Source organism: Oncorhynchus mykiss, chromosome 19 (genome assembly GCF_013265735.2).
Source record: "Oncorhynchus mykiss isolate Arlee chromosome 19, USDA_OmykA_1.1, whole genome shotgun sequence".
NCBI lineage: Eukaryota > Metazoa > Chordata > Actinopteri > Salmoniformes > Salmonidae > Oncorhynchus > Oncorhynchus mykiss.
This window is the reverse complement of record NC_048583.1, coordinates 10133394-10151799: the sequence shown is the minus strand read 5'-3', so window position 1 is coordinate 10151799 and position 18406 is coordinate 10133394. Positions and strand designations below refer to the sequence as shown.

General features: G+C 44.7%; 1 protein-coding gene across 1 annotated transcript; it reads left to right on the top strand.

Moving 5' to 3' along the window:
- The first annotated feature begins 5899 nt into the window (after window positions 1-5899).
- On the top strand, window positions 5900-17653 carry LOC110498432 (G protein-regulated inducer of neurite outgrowth 3). Its single transcript, XM_036954235.1, has 2 exons — window positions 5900-6761; window positions 14141-17653. The coding sequence occupies exon 2, from the start codon at window positions 14237-14239 to the stop codon at window positions 17000-17002; it is 2766 nt and encodes a 921-aa protein (XP_036810130.1). The 5' UTR covers window positions 5900-6761; window positions 14141-14236; the 3' UTR covers window positions 17003-17653.
- The last annotated feature ends 753 nt before the right edge of the window (window positions 17654-18406 follow it).

The window sequence follows — 18406 nt, the reverse complement described above, 5'->3', positions numbered from 1 at the left end:
AGCAAACTTAATGATGGTGTTGGAGTCGTGTTTGGCCACGCAGTTGATGGGGAACAGGGAGTACAGGAGGGGACTAAGTACACACCCCTGAGGGGCCCCAGTGTTAAGGATCAGCGTGGCAGACGTGTTGTTGCCTACTCTTACCACCTGGGGGCGGCCCGTCAGGAAGTCCAGTATCCAGTTGCAGAGGGAGGTGTTTAGTCCCAGAGTCCTTAGCTTAGTGATGAGCTTCGTGGGCACTATGGTGTTGAACGCTGAGCTGTAATCAATGAACAGCATTCTCACAAAGGTGTTCCTTTTGTCCAGGTGGGAAAAGGCAGTGTGGAGTGCGATTGAGATTGCGTCTTCTGTGGATCTGTTGGGACGGTATGTGAAATGGAGTGGGTCTAGGTAGTCCGGGAGGATGCTGTTGATGTGACATATATGTTGTGGTGTGTTTAAATCGTAATTAAAACGTCAAATGAAGCCATTTCTATCTCAATTTCAAATAAATTCTGGAAAACAATTAAGTACCTTACTGTGATTGTTTTAAATTTAAAATGTCTAAAAGAAAAAAATAGCTTCTTAGTGAAGAGCAATTTCTCAAGGAAAAATGTTGATAGGACAGTCTGGGAGTGGTTTGCATGGGGAGGGGAAATCTTAAAACTAGCTGTTATTGGCAGAGAGGTTTGGAACTCTCTTTCTTATTGGTCTATTAACTTATTTACCACATGGTGATGTCACAACAGAAGGCCAAAACTCCATCCCACCAAAAAAGGCTGAAATTTCAGGTGACCTTTTCTAACAGCTTTTACACTCAAAGGTATTGTCCTTTTCACAGATTTATTACTGTGGAAATATATAGACATATATATATATACAGTACCAGTCAAAAGTTTGGACACATCTACTCATTCCAGGGTTTTTCTTTATTTTTACTATTTTACACATTGTAGAATAACTATGAAATAACACATATGGAATCATGTAGTAACCACACAAGTGTTAAACAAAGCAAAATATATTTTATATTTGAAATTCTTCAAATAGCCACCCTTTGCCTTGATGACAGCTTTGCACACTCTTGGCATTCTCTCAATCAGCTTCATGAGGTAGTCACCTGGAAAGCATTTCAGGTGTGCCTTGTTAAAGTTAATTTGTGGAATTTCTTTCCTTCTTAATGCCTTTGAGCCAATCAGTTGTGTTGTGACAAGGTAGTGGTGGTTTACAGAAGATAGCCCTATTTGGTAAAACACCAAGTCCATATTATGGCAAGAACAGCTCAAATAAGCAAAGAGAAACGAAGGTCCATCCTTACTTTAAGACATGAAGGTCAGTAAATACGGACAATTTCAAGAAATATTTAAGTTTCTTCAAGTGAAGTTGCAAACACCATCAAGCACTATGATGAAACTCTCGTGAGGACTGCCACAGGAAAGGAAGACCCAGAGTTACCTCTGCTGCAGAGGATATGTTTATTAGAGTTAATGGCACCTCAGATTGCAGCCCAAATAAATGCTTCACAGAGTTCAAGTAACAGACACATCTCAATATCAACTGTTCAGAGGAGACTGTGTGAATCAGGCCTTCATGGTCGAATTGCTATATAGAAACCACTACTAAAGTCACCAATAAGAAGAAGAAACTTGCATGGGTCAAGAAACATGAGCAATGGACATTAGACCGGTGGAAATCTGTCCTTTGGTCTGATGAGTCCAAATTTGAGATTTTTGGTTCCAACCGCTGTGTCTTTGTGAGACGCGGAGTAGGTGAACGGTTGATCTCCGCATGTGTATTTCCCACCGAGAAGCATGGATAAGGAGTTGTGATGGTGTGGGGGTGCTTTGATGGTGACACTGTCTGTGATTTATTTAGAATTCCAGGCACACTTAACCAGCATGGCTACCACAGCATTCTGCAGCGATACGCCATCCCATCTGGTTTGCGCTTAGTGGGACTATCATTTGTTTTTCAACAGGACAATAACCCAACACACTTCCAGGCTGTGTAAGGGCTATTTTACCAAGAAGGAGAGTGATGGAGTGCTGCATCAGATGACCTGGCCTCCACAATCACCCGACCTCAACCCAACTGAGATGGTTTGGGATGAGTTGGACTGCAGAGGGAAGGGAAAGCAGCCAACAAGTACTCAACATATGTGGGAACTCCTTCAAGACTGTTGGAAAATAATTCCTAATGAAGCTTGCCAAAAGTGTGCAAATCTGTCATTAAGACAAAGGGTGGCTACTTTTTAAGAATTTGTTCACCACTTTTTTGTTACTACATGATGCCATATGTGTTATTTCATAGTTTGGATGTCTTCACTGTTATTCTACAATGTAGAAAATAGTTTTAAAAAATAAAGAAAAACCCTGAAATGTGTAGGTGTGTCCAAACGTTTGACCGGTACTCTATATAAGACTGCACTCTGCCTTTAAGGTTTGTATCACAGGCCTCAGTGGCTGCTGTCTCATCTAATCATCTTTCCTGGGCTTCTTAGGGCCAGAGGTCAACCCTACACAATTACTGAGTCCAATAGGAATGGTGAGCTATTCTGTGTGTGTGTGTGTGTGTCTGTGTCTGTGTGTGTGTGTGTGTGTGTGTGTGTGTGTGTGTGTGTGTGTGTCTGTGTATGTGTGTGATCAGAGACCCACTGAAATACAGTAGGATGACATTACCAACCATGTCTTAATGTTATAATCCCTTCAGACGGTTGGTTACAATGCTACACTCACTATGTTCCTCACATTAACCCAGTACCCCTGTATATAGCCTCGTTATTGTTATCTTATTGTGTTACTTTAAATGGTTTACTTTAGTTTATTTTGTCAATATTTTCTTAACTCTATTTCTTGAACTGCATTGTTGGTTAAGGGCTTGTAAGTAAGCATTTCACAGGTAAGGTTGTATTCAGCGCATGTGACTAATACAATTTGATTTGATTTGAAATTGTAAGTATTCCAACTATTTAGTTTATTGACAGAAATGAAGAAAACGTTGACATTCAATACTACAATACTATACCAGTAATTCCTACCATGATTTACAAAATGTGTCATTATACCATCATAACACAGTGTTGGTGCTATCTGGTATTCTTGGGATGTTCCTACCCAAACCACAACCTTAACCATCACCATAACTGTAACGTCTGCTCCCAACTCACACCCTCAAACACCTAGATCCCCTGAACGCAGCTCACTTTCCAGCCCACACTCTCAAACACCTAGATCCCCTGAACGCAGCTCACTTTCCAGCCCACACTCTCAAACACCTAGATCCCTTGAACGCAGCTCACTTTCCAGCCCACTCAAACACCTAGATCCCCTGAACGCAGCTCACTTTCCAGCCCACACCCTCAAACACCTAGATCCCCTGAACGCAGCTCACTTTCCAGCCCACACCCCCAAACACCTAGATCCCCTGAACGCAGCTCACTTTCCAGCCCACACCCTCAAACACCTAGATCCCCTGAACGCAGCTCACTTTCCAGCCCACACCCTCAAACACCTAGATCCCCTGAACGCAGCTCACTTTCCAGCCCACACCCTCAAACACCTAGATCCCCTGAACGCAGCCCACTTTCCAGCCCACACCCTCAAACACCTAGATCCCCTGAACGCAGCTCACTTTCCAGCCCACACCCTCAAACACCTAGATCCCCTGAACGCAGCTCACTTTCCAGCCCACACCCTCAAACACCTAGATCCCCTGAACGCAGCCCACTTTCCAGCCCACACCCTCAAACACCTAGATCCCCTGAACGCAGCTCACTTTCCAGCCCACACCCTCAAACACCTAGATCCCCTGAACGCAGCTCACTTTCCAGCCCACACCCTCAAACACCTAGATCCCCTGAACGCAGCTCACTTTCCAGCCCACACCCTCAAACACCTAGATCCCCTGAACGCAGCTCACTTTCCAGCCCACACCCTCAAACACCTAGATCCCCTGAACGCAGCTCACTTTCCAGCCCACATCCTCAAATACCTAGATCCCCTGAACGCAGCTCACTTTCCAGCCCACACCCTCAAACACCTAGATCCCCTGAACGCAGCTCACTTTCCAGCCCACACCCTCAAACACCTAGATCCCCTGAACGCAGCTCACTTTTCAGCCTACACCCTAAAACACCTAGATCCCCTGAACGCAGCTCACTTTCCAGCCCACACCCTCAAACACATAGATCCCCTGAACGCAGCTCACTTTCCAGCCCACACCCTCAAACACCTAGATCCCCTGAACGCAGCTCACTTTCCAGCCCACACCCTCAAACACCTAGATCCCCTGAACGCAGCTCACTTTCCAGCCCACACCCTCAAACACCTAGATCCCCTGAACGCAGCTCACTTTCCAGCCCACACCCTCAAACACCTAGATCCCCTGAACGCAGCTCACTTTCCAGCCCACACACAAACACCTAGATCCCCTGAACGCATCTCACTATCCAGATCCTAATCACCTGAATTCTATTCACTTGTTCACACACCTGTATGTCATTATCACACACTATTTAGTTCAGTTCTTTGCACCACATCACTGTGAGGTATTGTTTGTTTTGTGACACACGTCTTTCGGAGCACTGGGCTTCCCTGTGATTTACTCCTCCTGTGTTGGATAGTTTTTGCCTGCCTCACTAATGACGCCTTTTGCCTATTCCCTGCCTGTACTTGAGCCTATCGGATTTCCTGTTATCTACCTATTGCCTGATCTCCCGGACTATGTTACTAGCCTTTTCCCTGACTGTACTGTTGCTGTTTTGAACCCCCTGTGTATGACCTTCTGCCTGCCCCTGGACGCAGCTACCTGCCTCCTCCTGTGGTCCTTTGCAATAAACACCTGCTGCGCCCTGCGCTTGAAACCAGCTCTCTGTCTCCCCTCGTGTTCATTACAATAACCCTTACCTTAACCATTTTACATTTCAACTTCAACGGGGTGATGTCATCGTTGGACTTCCCAAGGATCCCAGGGAGCAATGATCCATAACACAGTGTCTTGGCGATGAGGATTGGGGACATGACAGGGAGGACAACACATGGAGGAGATACTGAATCAGATTCATTTGACCTGGAAATCTAGACTAAAGCCATTGTCCCCCTGAGTGCACTGCTGTCGAACAGCACCACATGTACTGTACTGTCACAGTGAAACATCACATCTCCACTGCATACAGTACAGGCAGTGGCGGATTTAGGCATAGGCAACATGGGAAGCCACCTGGTGCAGCGTCTTGCCGGTGGCAGCATGGGGTGCCCGCACAAAAAAAAAATACATAATAATATTCCAAATGGTGACATTTGCGTGAACTGTTTTCTATCGCTCATTTGCACGTCACGTCAATGATATCCTGTCACCGTGTGGGACTGTGGGTCAATTAACCTTGTCGGAGTGGGCGTCCTGATTCTAGTTTGTGAGCTAGGCAGGCTACTGCCTGGGAAGGTCTCCAACTCAAAAGTACAAGATGGGGAGGAAGCGGGGGTAGGTTGACCTCCGGTCTCCCCACTGGAAGCCCGGGGTTGGGGAAGCTGGGGGAATCTATCAAATAGCGCACCTCTAACAGTGTACAGTACTAATGCAATTAGTTGTGCAATTTAGTTGGTGTGTTTATTGTTTGAAGTGCAATAGTGTAATAATCAGGTTCTCTTCTTTATAAGTGTGTTGTTCTATTTGTGTATTTGTGTGATTTACGGATTTGTGCAGTTTAATTTTTCTGTGTGTTTTTTTTGTTAGGAATAGGGTAATAGTGTAATTCAATTATATTTTTTATTTATATTTATATATTACAATTTGTTTCTATTTGTCTTTGTTATTTATTTTTGATATTTAGGAGTCCTATTTTTGTATATCTATTTATATTTATATAGTTTTAAATGTTATGATTATTTATTTGTGTTGTTTCAAATGTCCGCCTAGGGAGCCATACAAGCTAGAACCGCCACTGAGTACTGGGCATAATTATGCTGCTTTTCCCCTTCAGTGCAAGTGCATGCATAGTCACATCCATATCCAGTGATGGAAATGGATAGTGTATAGCCACTGCCTCAACACAACACTACAGACAGTGTTGCGGTTCCCACTAGATATATAGTGCCCAATGCTCCAAATGCGTGGAACATAGATGATACCACAGCAGGAAATAACTAGCCTATCATATGTAATTAAATGCTGCTTTCTCTTTGTTTGATGTCTAATGTCCCTGCAATTCTGTGTCCTCCTGTCTGTCATACCATTCTGTGTCCTTCTGTCTGTCATACCATTCTGTGTCCTCCTCTCGTTCATACCATTTTCCCCCCATTCTTTTTTCTTTTTCTCTTTTACAGTCATTGAGCATCCCGAAAACAATGCAGTGTGGACATCCCCTGGGACAGCACGATCTCGCAGAAAGAGAGAGGTGACACCGCGATTTGTTAGCTCCAATGACAATGTAGCCTATTGCTCGGTGAAGAGTAAAGCAAGTTTGATATGATAACTGTTTGTATAGGAGGAGGACCCAACCAAACAAGCATGAGTCATAGCGCACAGCCACATCTTCGCTAGACCCTCGCAAGAAAATCGATATTACATGCTTGACCCAATTATCATTTAGGCTACCTCCTCTGATCAGACCTGTATCCCGAACCGCTCCGATCGAAGGCGCGGCTTTATGTCACGGAGACCTGCTTGAAATTATTTCATTGATATTCAGCCGGGTGCTTCAGCCGCACCGTGGAAACAAACAGGGGCTAAATAGCGCAGTAATCAACCCCCGAATATGATATGATACGGGGACTACACCGCACCAGGTAAGCTGTCTCCTCTTTGTCTGAATAAAGTGTCGTTAAGATAATAAGTGTACAGATAATGAATTCCTCCGCAAGGTCAAATATGACTGTAAAGCCGCAGGGGGGGTCCTGAAATTCCTAAGTGTTGATGTGTTGGTTATTAGGAGTGGGGTTCGGTTGTGCATCGTCAATTGACATGGTTGTGATGTTGTTTCTCTCACCAAACTGTATATTTTCATCGCATTCATCTGCACATCCCTTTGTTTTGTCATGGCTACGATAATGTTGTATTTTCTATATCAAACTTGTAGGCTACATCATAAGATACTTGTCTGGGGTTGAAACTGTAATTGCAGTGGGGATATTTTTGTTCGAGAGAGGAGACCCTAATATGACGAATGCATAGACATGTTCACAGCTACAGACGGATTGGGTAGCCTATAGGCCTACTAATGTGTAGTAGAAGTGAAACGTGAAATAGATGAGAAAGAAGGATATTCTCTACTATGTGATGCTCTAAAGGAATTCATGTCATAATGGTAAAGTTGATGTATGTCTAGGCTACATTATCTCCATCGCTAAGTCCATGCATTCTAGTCACCGGTCACTGACTGTATAAAATTGTATTTTAAATATATGGTATCTCCAGGGAAACCCACAGACCTACGAATTACTATTTCAGAATGAGATCTGAAATGACCATTCAATTGTCAGGGTCTATTCCCCCAACTCGCCTATTGTATCACGTGATTCGTTGTGATATGTACAGTGGGGCAAAAAAAGTATTTAGTCAGCTACCAATTGTGCTAGTTCTCCCACTTAAACAGATGAGAGAGGCCTGTAATTTTCATCATAGGTACACTTCAACTAGGACAGACAAAATAAGAAAAACTAATCCAGAAAATCCCATTGTAGGATTTTTAATGAATTTATTTGCAAATGATGGTGGAAAATAAGTATTTGGTCAATAACAAAAGTTTATCTCAATACTTTGTTATATACCCTTTGTTGGCAATGACAGAGGTCAAACGTTTTCTGTAAGTCTTCACAAGGTTTTCACACACTGTTGCTGGTATTTTGACCCATTCCTCCATGCAGATCTCCTCTAGAGCAGTGATGTTTTGGGGCTGTTGCTGGGCAACACGGACTTTCAACTCCCTCCAAAGATTTTCTATGGGGTTGAGATCTGGAGACTGGCTAGGCCACTCCAGGACCTTGAAATGCTTCTTACGAAGCCACTCCTTCGTTGCCCGGGCGGTGTGTTTGGGATCATTGTCATGCTGAAAGACCCAGCCACGTTTCATCTTCAATGCCCTTGCTGATGGAAGGAGGTTTTCACTCAAAATCTCACGATACATGACCCCATTCATTCTTTCCTTTACACGGATCAGTCGTCCTGGTCCCTTTGCAGGAAAACAGCCCCAAAGCATGATGTTTCCACCCCCATGCTTCACAGTAGGTATGGTGTTCTTTGGATGCAACTCAGCATTCTTTGTCCTCCAAACACGACGAGTTGAGTTTTTACCAAAAAGTTATATTTTGGTTTCATCTGACCATATTCTCCCAATCTTCTTCTGGATCATTCAAATGCTCTCTAGCAAACTTCAGACGGGCCTGGACATGTACTGGCCTAAGCAGGGGGACACGTCTGGCACTGCAGGATTTGAGTCCCTGGCAGCGTAGTGTGTTACTGATGGTAGGCTTTGTGACTTTGGTCCCAGCTCTCTGCAGGTCATTCACTAGGTCCCCCCGTGTGTTTCTGGGATTCCGTTCTTGTGATAATTTTGACCCCACTGGGTGAGATCTTGCGTGGAGCCCCAGATCGAGGGAGATTATCAGTGGTCTTGTATGTCTTTCATTTCCTAATAATTGCTCCCACAGTTGATTTCTTCAAACCAAGCTGCTTACCTATTGCAGATTCAGTCTTCCCAGCCTGGTGCAGGTCTACAATTTTGTTTCTAGTGTCCTTTGACAGATCTTTGGTCTTGGCCATAGTGGAGTTTGGAGTGTGACTGTTTGAGGTTGTGGACAGGTGTCTTTTATACTGATAACAAGTTCAAACAGGTGCCATTAATACAGGTAACGAACGAGTGGAGGACGGAGGAGCCTCTTAAAGAAGAAGTTACAGGTCTGTGAGAGCCAGAAATCTTGCTTGTTTGTAGGTGACCAAATACTTATTTTCCCCCATAATTTGCAAATAAATTCACTACAAATCCTACAATGTGATTTTCTGGATTTTCTGGATTGTCTGTCATAGTTGAAGTGTACCTATGATGAAAATTACAGGCCTCTCTCATCTTTTTAAGTGGGAAAACTTGCACAATTGGTGGCTGACTAAATACTTTTTTGCCCCACTGTATGTAATATTTCAGTCAATTCAAGAGGGGAGAAACCTCAGTAGTCCTAGATAAATTTCATGCTACTGTACTGTACGATAAACTTTTTGAAAATGGTTTTCAAAATATTTAATGTATTTATTTTTGCAAATGTAGAATGTGCAATTATTTTGTGATAAAGTTCCAATGCAGTTTTTATTTAATTATCAAATAATTTCTGGGTAACAATTTAAGTACCTCACTGTGATTATTTTCAATTCTTATTGTAAAAAATAAACAAAATATTGCTCCTTAGCAAAGATACATTTCTAAAGCAATAATTTTGTTAGGACTGTCTGGGAGTGGTCTGAGTTGGGATGGGAAAATTTAAATCAAGCTATTATTGGCAGAGAGGTTTGGAACTCTCTTTCTTATTGGTCTATTAACTCATTTACCCATGGTGATGTCACCAGGCAGGCAGAAATTTCAGGCATACTTTTCAAACACCTCTTACACTAAAATGGCATTATCATCGCAATTTCACAGTATTATTCCAACCTCATAGTGTGAAAATATGTATAAAACACAGGAACGTCACTTTTCTTTACTGCGTTGGGCTTTTAAAGCAGTATTCTTCCTGTTTTATCAGTAATGTCAGTATTAGCCTAATTTTTTACCAATGAATGATGCTGTTGGGTGTTCACACAATCTATGTCCTGTTTGGACCGCTATATTGTATTGATTAACAATAATATACATTATATACTAAAGTATGTGGACACCCCTTCAAATGAATGGATTTGCCTATTTCAGCCTCAGCCGTTGCTGACAGATGTATAAAATTGAACATACAGCCATGCAATCTCCATACACAAACATTGGCAGTAGAATGGCCTTACTCAAGAGCTCAGTGACTTTCAACAAGGCACCATCATAGGATGCCACCTTTCCAACAAATTTCTGCCCTGCTAGAGCTGCCCCGGTCAGCTGAAAGTGCAGTTATTGTGAAGTGGAAACGTCCAGGAGCAACAATGGCTCAGCCGCGAAGTGATAGGCCACACAAGCTCACAGAACGGGACCGCTGAGTGCTGAAGTGCGAAGTGCATAAAAATGGTCTATCCTCGGTTGCAACACTCACTACAGAATTCCAAACTGCCTCTGGAAGCAACGTCAGCACAAGAATTGTTAGTCGGGAGCTTCATGAAATGGGTTTCCTTGGCCGAGATGCCGCACACAAGCCTAAGATCACCATGCGCATTGGCTGAAGGGGTGTAAAGCTCACCGCCATTGGACTCTGGAGCAGTGGAAACGCGTTCTCTGGAGTGATAAATCACGCTTCACCATCTCGGTTTGGCGGATGCCAGGAGAACGCTACCTGCCCCAATGCATAGTGCCAAATGGAAAGTTTGGTGGAGAAGGAATAATGGTCTGGGGCTGTTTTTCATGGTTTGGGCAAGGCCCCTTAGTTCCAGTGAATGGAAATCTTAATGCTACAGCATACAATGGCATTCCAGACGATTCTGTGCTTCCAACGTTGTGGCAACAGTTTGGGGAAGGCCCTTTCCTGTTTCAGCACGACAAGACCCCTGTGCGCAAAGCGAGGTCCACACAGAAATGGTTTGTTGAGATCAGTGTGGAAGAACTTGACTGGCCTGCACAGAGACCTGACCTCAACCCCAGCAACCGCAGCAACCCCCTCAACCGCAGCAATGTTCCAACATCTAGTGGAAATCCTTCCTAGAAGAGTGGAGGCTGTTATAGCAGCAAAGGGGGGGACCAATTCCATATTAATACCTATGATTTTGGAATGAGATGTTTGACGAGCAGGTGTCCTCATATAGTGTACCTCGCTGGATCTTATTTACCACCTTGTTGATTCATCTGCTTGGTTTATTCCACTGAATTCCCATCGAAGTAAGAAACAAGACAAATCTAATTACAATGCTCCCGTGTCTCAAATGAACAGCTTGGGGGCCTCTCGCTCATCTTCGATATTAGCATGGGGTGATGGAACTCCTGATGGGAGACCCCACAGCTACTCTATATGAGGCAGAGGACACACTGACCCCTTCCTGTAGGATACAGTCACCTCCTGCTTCAAGGAACCAAGGCCCTTATTCATAAAGAGTAAGCGTGATAGTTAAACTGATCTAGGATCAGTTTAGTATTATAGATCATAATGAATAAGATTACATGGACAGAGGGGACCTGATCCTAGATCAGCACTCCTATTCTGAGGGGCGTTATGAATCATTACGGGCCCTGAATAAAGGAGTGACTTGTCTATCCCTCTGCCTCTCCCCTCAAAATGTACTCTGACAGAGTAACTTAAACCCACAGTTCTATTATATGGAATATTGATCCTAAACTGATCCTAGGTCAGCATTCTTACTCTCACACTTACTCTTTATGAATACGGGCCTATTCATTGTTTTGTGCAGAAAAAAGAAGACTAACCTTTCCTTGGCTGAGAACAAACTTAATGATGAGGATGATTAATAGTGAGTCCCAAAAACAACACCCTAGGAGACAAAATTCCAGAACAACAGATGCTTGAAGTCAGCATCTAATTTTGATTGAGATAAACTACATAGGAAATCACTTTATAGGATGTGAACGTCCTCGGATGACAGTTCAAGGAGTCCCACACAGTGTGTCTGTGTGAGTGCTGAGTTGCTCTGATTCCTTTTCTTCATTTCGCCCCTGTACACCTGGTTCAATTATTGCGGGAGAGTTGATTGCTGAATGCTCGGTTGGCCATTGAAGAACAATTTCATAGGGAACCATCATTTCACTTCACACTTCCAAGGGGTTGGATGTGATCTCGTCCGACAGCCAGAGAGAGTGGTGCAGTAGTAATAGGTCACTTTCGTATAGTGTGAATATACTGTGGACGTTTGCCAACTGTGTGGCATGGAAAATCCAATCTGACAAATCACAACTCAAGCACTCAGGACTATACAAGCCATCCTATTTTCCTTCTGTACTAAAAATACCATGGCAAAGCCATTTAGTTCGTACCTTTCAGAAATCGGATTTCTTTTTGAGTGGGCCCCTGCTCACTCACTCTTTCTATTTCTCTCTGTCTGGAGTCTGCAGCTGCAGGCTTAGACACTGCTTGAGATTTATTTTCGGATGGGTGTGTGCGTTTGGCCTACATATAAGCCAATACACTGTGATGTATTTGAGCCTACAATTCCAAATGGAATATTTAGTAGCCTGGCTAGGACATTCAGTAACTAGAAGTGTCTGATTTAGAAGGATAAGGATAACTCGTCGAGACATTTGCTTTGTTATTAATGACAATAGGCCTGCTTTTTAATTGCTATAACCTGTAGAAGGATGACGAGGAAAATAAGATCACAGAGTCGAAAATGAACAGACTCTATGATGAATGAAGCCTGTTGGAAAAATCCAATGGGCTAATTGAAGTGCATTTGAAATCTCCCCAAAATGGTTCAATGTCTTATCTATGTCCACAATACACAATAAACAGGTCTGTTGCTGTAGCTTCAGGGGAGATTTTGCAACAGATGAGACCAACAAACACACAGAGGTCTGTGTTTGAGGCCAGCAGATGGCTCATTTCAGACCTTTTTAAAAGGACTTCTGTCATAGATATAGGATCGTTATTTGATCACTATTTTGTTGCTGAGAAAATTGATCAACTCCTACAAAAATGTCCATTTATTATAGTACACATAATAATTCATATTCTTACTGTAGGAAACAAATTAAGATCCTACATCTGTAGGCTGCAGTGTCTGATAGCTCTTTATTTAACCCTTATTTTACCAGGTAAGTTAACTGAGAACACATTCTCATTTACAGCAACGACCTGGGGAATAGTTACAGGGGAGAGGAGGGGGGATGAATGAGACCATTGTAAACTGGGGATGATTAGGTGGCCATGATGGTATGAGGGCCAGATTGGGAATTTAGCCAGGACACCAGGGTTAACACCCCTACTCTTGCGATATGTGCCATGGAATCTTTAGTGCCCACAGAGTCAGGACACCCATTTAACGTACCATCCGAAAGACGGCACCCTACACAGGGCAATGTCCCCAATCACTGCCCTGGGCATTGGGATATATGTTTTTTCTAATGGTAAAGTCAAACATGGAACTAAGGCTACACTATTGCTTTCACTTGTTGCGATTGCAAAGTCAATGCCTCTGTCCCCACTTAAGGATAATTCAATAGATTTCCTCCTGGGTTAAGAGGAATTATTTAATTCACTCAAGCTTGTTGAAGTGTGTGGTAAGTGTTTGTGATTGCCGTAGTCTTTCAAATTCCATCAGTTTTTGAGCAAAAATCATTTGTGGCATAGTTAATCTTAGTTTTGGCATTGCTTTATCTTCTCTGCTCCAAAGGGACTCGGAGTGCTCATGGTCCATCATTTCAAATCAGTTTGCAGTCATCAGAGACACATTAAAATGAAATGTACTTACTGGAATGAAAAGAGGAAAGGCCAACCATCTCTGAGCAGCAAAACAGTTTAGGTCAGTATTGAAGCATCATTGTCTTGGGCTTATTCTTAGTAATTTGGAGTTATTGCTATTATCTGTTGCTTTGTTTACAGATTCAGTTAATACATTCAGTTCTGATGCGGTAGTTGGCACACAGTCTTTATTGTGATGGATACTAGGAGTCAGAAATAAGCGAAGGTGTCAACTCCCATTGTTTTAATGTATTGCCTCATTGGTCACATTCATCGAGGATGAAAGTCTAGTTTGAAAAATATCCATAAATGTTTTTTGGAGTGCACTACACTGCGGTACAACTGTTCCTCATCACTCACCCTGTTAGTTTTCTAATTTCAAGTTAAAATGTCTTTCTGTTTAAAAATAATTGTAATAAAGTCTCACGTCTTTTTTGGTGTTTCGATATCACCTTTGAGGTCAGGATGTAATATGCAAGAGTGAGAAAGACATTACCAAGATCATCATTCTCTATTATATTAGAGGATATTATACTATATAAGGCGTATAGTATAGTATCGTTATGTACATGGAAGGATCTAATGTGTTGTTCATACTTCTTCTCTGAATCTAAAACTATTCTATTTTTCCTACTTTATAGGGAATTACACAAATAGACAGGGACAGGATTGTGGACACCTGGTTTGACTTTGGATCCCTACAGTAGAAGTGTCTCAGAGGACTGTCTCAATACAGGATGGGAACCAACCCAAAAAGGACAGTGACAGTCCAAATGGTCCCTCAACTGGCTGGAGTGGAAGCTCTGGGAAACCAGGAGTCTAACGCCAACTGGGCTAAAGAACCTAACCTGAACCTCACTCAGGGTTGCCCTGCCCCCACCACTACCACTACCCCTGTCCCTACAGAACACACACGGGATAACCTGTGTCTGACAACCCCCAACACAACCTCCAGGATCCAATCAACTGGCCATGGACAACCGGTTGGCGGCAGAGTGGGGTCCAACACCAACACAACTTTCTCGACCAATGGCGACAGAGGGAAATCGCCATCGGAGCATGTGATTGGAATAGAGCAGCAGATGGTATTGACATGCCGAGGAGGTGTGAGTGTAACCGAGGCGACGGCAGAGGGCCGTAGGGACGGCAACGCCAATTTGACAGCGTTAACCCCCACAGCCGCCGCCGAGGAGAAGGAGAAGCATATCTGTAAGGCCAGCCTGTCGTCCGCCATTACATCATCAAAGGTTGACGTGCATACAAATTACTGCAGAGAGAAAGAGCCTGGTGGAGCAGGGGCGGGGGAGGGGTGTGCAGCCAAGCCATCGCCAGAGCCCACAGAAGTACAGAGTGCTACAGCCAGAGTTTCTGCAGTAGCTAAAGAGGAGTCACTACTAGAAGGGGACAACAAAAACGCAACCACACCAAATCAACATCCCCCTCAGACCTGTGATCCAAAGCATACCTCGGTCTCTGAAGTGCTGACGTCTCTGACGACTCCCAAACAAGGTAAGGCAGAGGGAGCTGCAGTGACTTCAAACAAGGTTGCTCCGCCTCCTTACAAATCAAAAGAGGCTGATAATAGTACTACAACACAGAGTCTCTCACCTTTACCTAGCCCCGCCACCGCCACCAACACCGCCACCGCCACCAACCCTACTCCATCAGAACGTCCTCTACAGGCCTCTAAAGAAAATACGCCCAAGACAAACTCTCAGAACCCTCCTTCCCAAACGGAATACAATAAAACGGCAGCTACATCACAGCCGGAACAGACCAAGGAGACTGCAGTAGCTCCTGTCAATGCTGCCATCACCATCACGCCTCCATTATCAGACAGCAAGGAGAATGTAGGGCTTAGGAATAAGGCCTCAAGTCCGGCACCCCCTGAGAAGAAGGATTTAAAACCTACTCCAGTAGCAAAGACAGAAATCTGCTTAGATAAACACCTGCAGGCGGCATCGTCAGAGTCTTCATCACAGAAGGATTCTCCCTCGTCACCCAACGAGGCCCAACAGAACCAACAGCCGGAGGCCCAACAGGGCCAGAACCAACAGCCTGAGGCCCAACAGGGCCAGAACCAGCAGCCTGCCTACCATGCAGCACAGGTGACAGACGAAGCCGTCCAGACTGCCTCGGTCTCGGAGGAGATGCAACAGAAAGCCCACTGCAAACTATACCGGGAGGCCTCCACCATGACCCGCACCCCCATCGCCACCCCCACCGCCACCCCCACCCATAGCAAGCAGGGCCAAGATGTGGAGGTCCAGGCAGTGGCTAACGTGTGCAGCCGGGCGGTCTCCACCAGCCCCAGCCTGTTTCCTCTGCCCCCGCCCTACAGGTCCACTGACAGAGGTGCTGCCCTGAGGGAGGAAGCAGCAGCTGAGAGCCTGTCTGTGGTCTACCAGGTGCCCCTTCACCAGATTCACATGGGCAGCAGTCCATCCTGCCCCCCGCCACCTAACTACACCGCAGGTCTCAGGTCCGGGTCAGAGCGATTGACCCTGGAGGCGGGGTTATGCTCCAGTCAGAGTGCCGGGGTGGTGCTCCATGCAGAGGAGGCGGTGGCGGCCCTCCATGCAGAGGTCGCCAGGCTGGGGGCCAAGCCTAAAGATCTGGCAGTCGGGGGGGCAGCAGCGCTATGCAACATCCAGCAGAGAGGAGCACTCCCGCCTCTGCAGCCCGTCTACCAGATCAACATTGAGCCGAGCGGCAGCCAAAACGAGCCGGTAGCTAAAGCGAATCATCACCAGCATCGAGGCGAGAAGGCAGTGGCAGACTCCCAATCCAAGCTCAATGCAGCAGAGAAACCAAAGGTGTCTAATGAAGGGCAGACCGTGCCAACGCAGCCTGCCAAGCCTCCCTCTGCTAAAGCTCCATCCCCCTTGTCGCCAACTGCCGCAAGCAAGACCAAATCCTCCGACAATAAGGCTGCTCCTCCTCCTTCGCAGTCAACTCCTTCCGTTACCAAGCCCAGCCAGGCCTCAACGACAACCTCCAAAAAAACAGAGGACACTAAACCCAAGACGGCAGTGAAAGCAGCGAAGCAGAGCATTGTTAAGGGGGTTGGGGGCGTTAAGGCTTTGTTGGGCAAGAAGAAGCAGGAGCAGCTGGAGCCGGAGAGGAAGGAAAAGGAGGACGAAGACGAGGAGGGGAAACAGAAAGGAGAGAAGAGCGTGCACGATGTGCTGTGGGACGAGCAGGGGATGACCTGGGAGGTGTACGGAGCATCCGTTGACCCCGAGTCCCTTGGCTTTGCCATCCAGAGCCACCTGCAGTGTAAGATCAAAGAACAAGAGAAGAAGGTCGTGACCCAGTCATCACTCAGGAAGTCCATCTCAGTGCCGCCGGTGGTGCCCGACTCGCCCGCCACCGTTGCCGTGGACGACGCCAACAGCAGGAAAAACAAGAGGAGGCAGCAGAACGTTTTCAGGTCCATGCTGAAAAATGTCAGACGGCCCAAGTGCTGCGCGCACCCTCCCCCTACCGCCGTGCTGGAGTGAGAAGGAGAAGCAGCGGGCTGTATGCAGCCCACACCATCAGCTGAGTCCCCTATAAAGCAGGCTGGTTCACCCCTTGTTATGGTTCCTCCGATGCCAAGCCATGTGTGGATATTGGGATCTCTCCCTAACCCTACTGGTCAGATGTTGTGGTATACAATGTTACCTTAGATAGGGTTGATGATTATCAACAGAAGAGGGCAAAACAAAAAGCTAAAATAGGTTCTTGGTATGGACAACTTATTTTTTAGATGAGAGAGATTCTAACAGTATTTAATGAAAAATGGCAATAATAATATCTTAGTGAAACGCATGTGTGTTAGTACTTATGGCAGTCATAACTCATTTTACCACTATGAAGTCCTGGTGTATACAGTACATGCCTCTGATCTTTGGGCGTACATACATATTACTGTCAGTATCATACCTTTTACAGATGTGCAACTAAATATCACTACTTCTCAGTGCAGTGGGTGCATTTTGGTAAATATACAGTATGATAACGTTCCGGGTGTATTGAACAACCTCTATTTATAAGATGAACATATTATTATTTATTTAGTTTGTTTTTTGTTGCAGATTTTATTTTGAATGGGTAACTACTTACTTTGTCTTGATAAAGAAGATGAATAAAACCTCTGCTGTGCTCATTTCCGTATGTCTTATACACAATATAACACTGGGCCTGTGTGCATTTAGGTGCTCTATATTTAGTCTCTGTTCTCTCCGTTTTGGATTTTTTTTTAAACTCAAGGTCGAAAACGGATCTACAGCCGAGCAGTTTTTGTCTGGATTCATTGACAGGTGTTTCGAGAGAGCGTTAGCAGCATGTATCCCCACAGTGTGAGTTCCTCAGTTACAATGTGTTATCAGACATCGCTTGAGGATGGGTAAAGGGTCTGTTTGAAGCAGTATTGCAGCTGATAGCTGATCTATGGGGACCGGAAACGATTGAGAGCGTGAGTAATGTCTAGTAGTAGAGACATTGCTAATCCGAGGAGCTCTGAGGTCTCTATTTTTAAATTCCTCTTCCAATTGGTCTGTGGACCCTCCTCATGAAACACCCAGCTTGTCATCTCCTTTATGGGATCCTAATACTCTTCTTTTTTAAACTATTGGTTAGACTCTGTTCGTATACTACATGAAATGTCAGCTTTTTGACTTGCTCTGATTCAAAACATAAATATACTGATGTTGTATATGCTTAGTTTGTACACACTGTTTCATCAGGTACAGTGTTTTGTTTCAATAAGTGCATCTGAAAACTGCTGTAGAAGGCTGTTTGAAACCACAGGGGACGTTGTTCAGGATGTATCAGCAGGTAGTAGTAGAGAAGTGGTGGTGCGTACCCCTTGTGGATTAGTTGTCGATGGGCTTTATACAGCCCTTTCCCAAAAGAATGTCTTT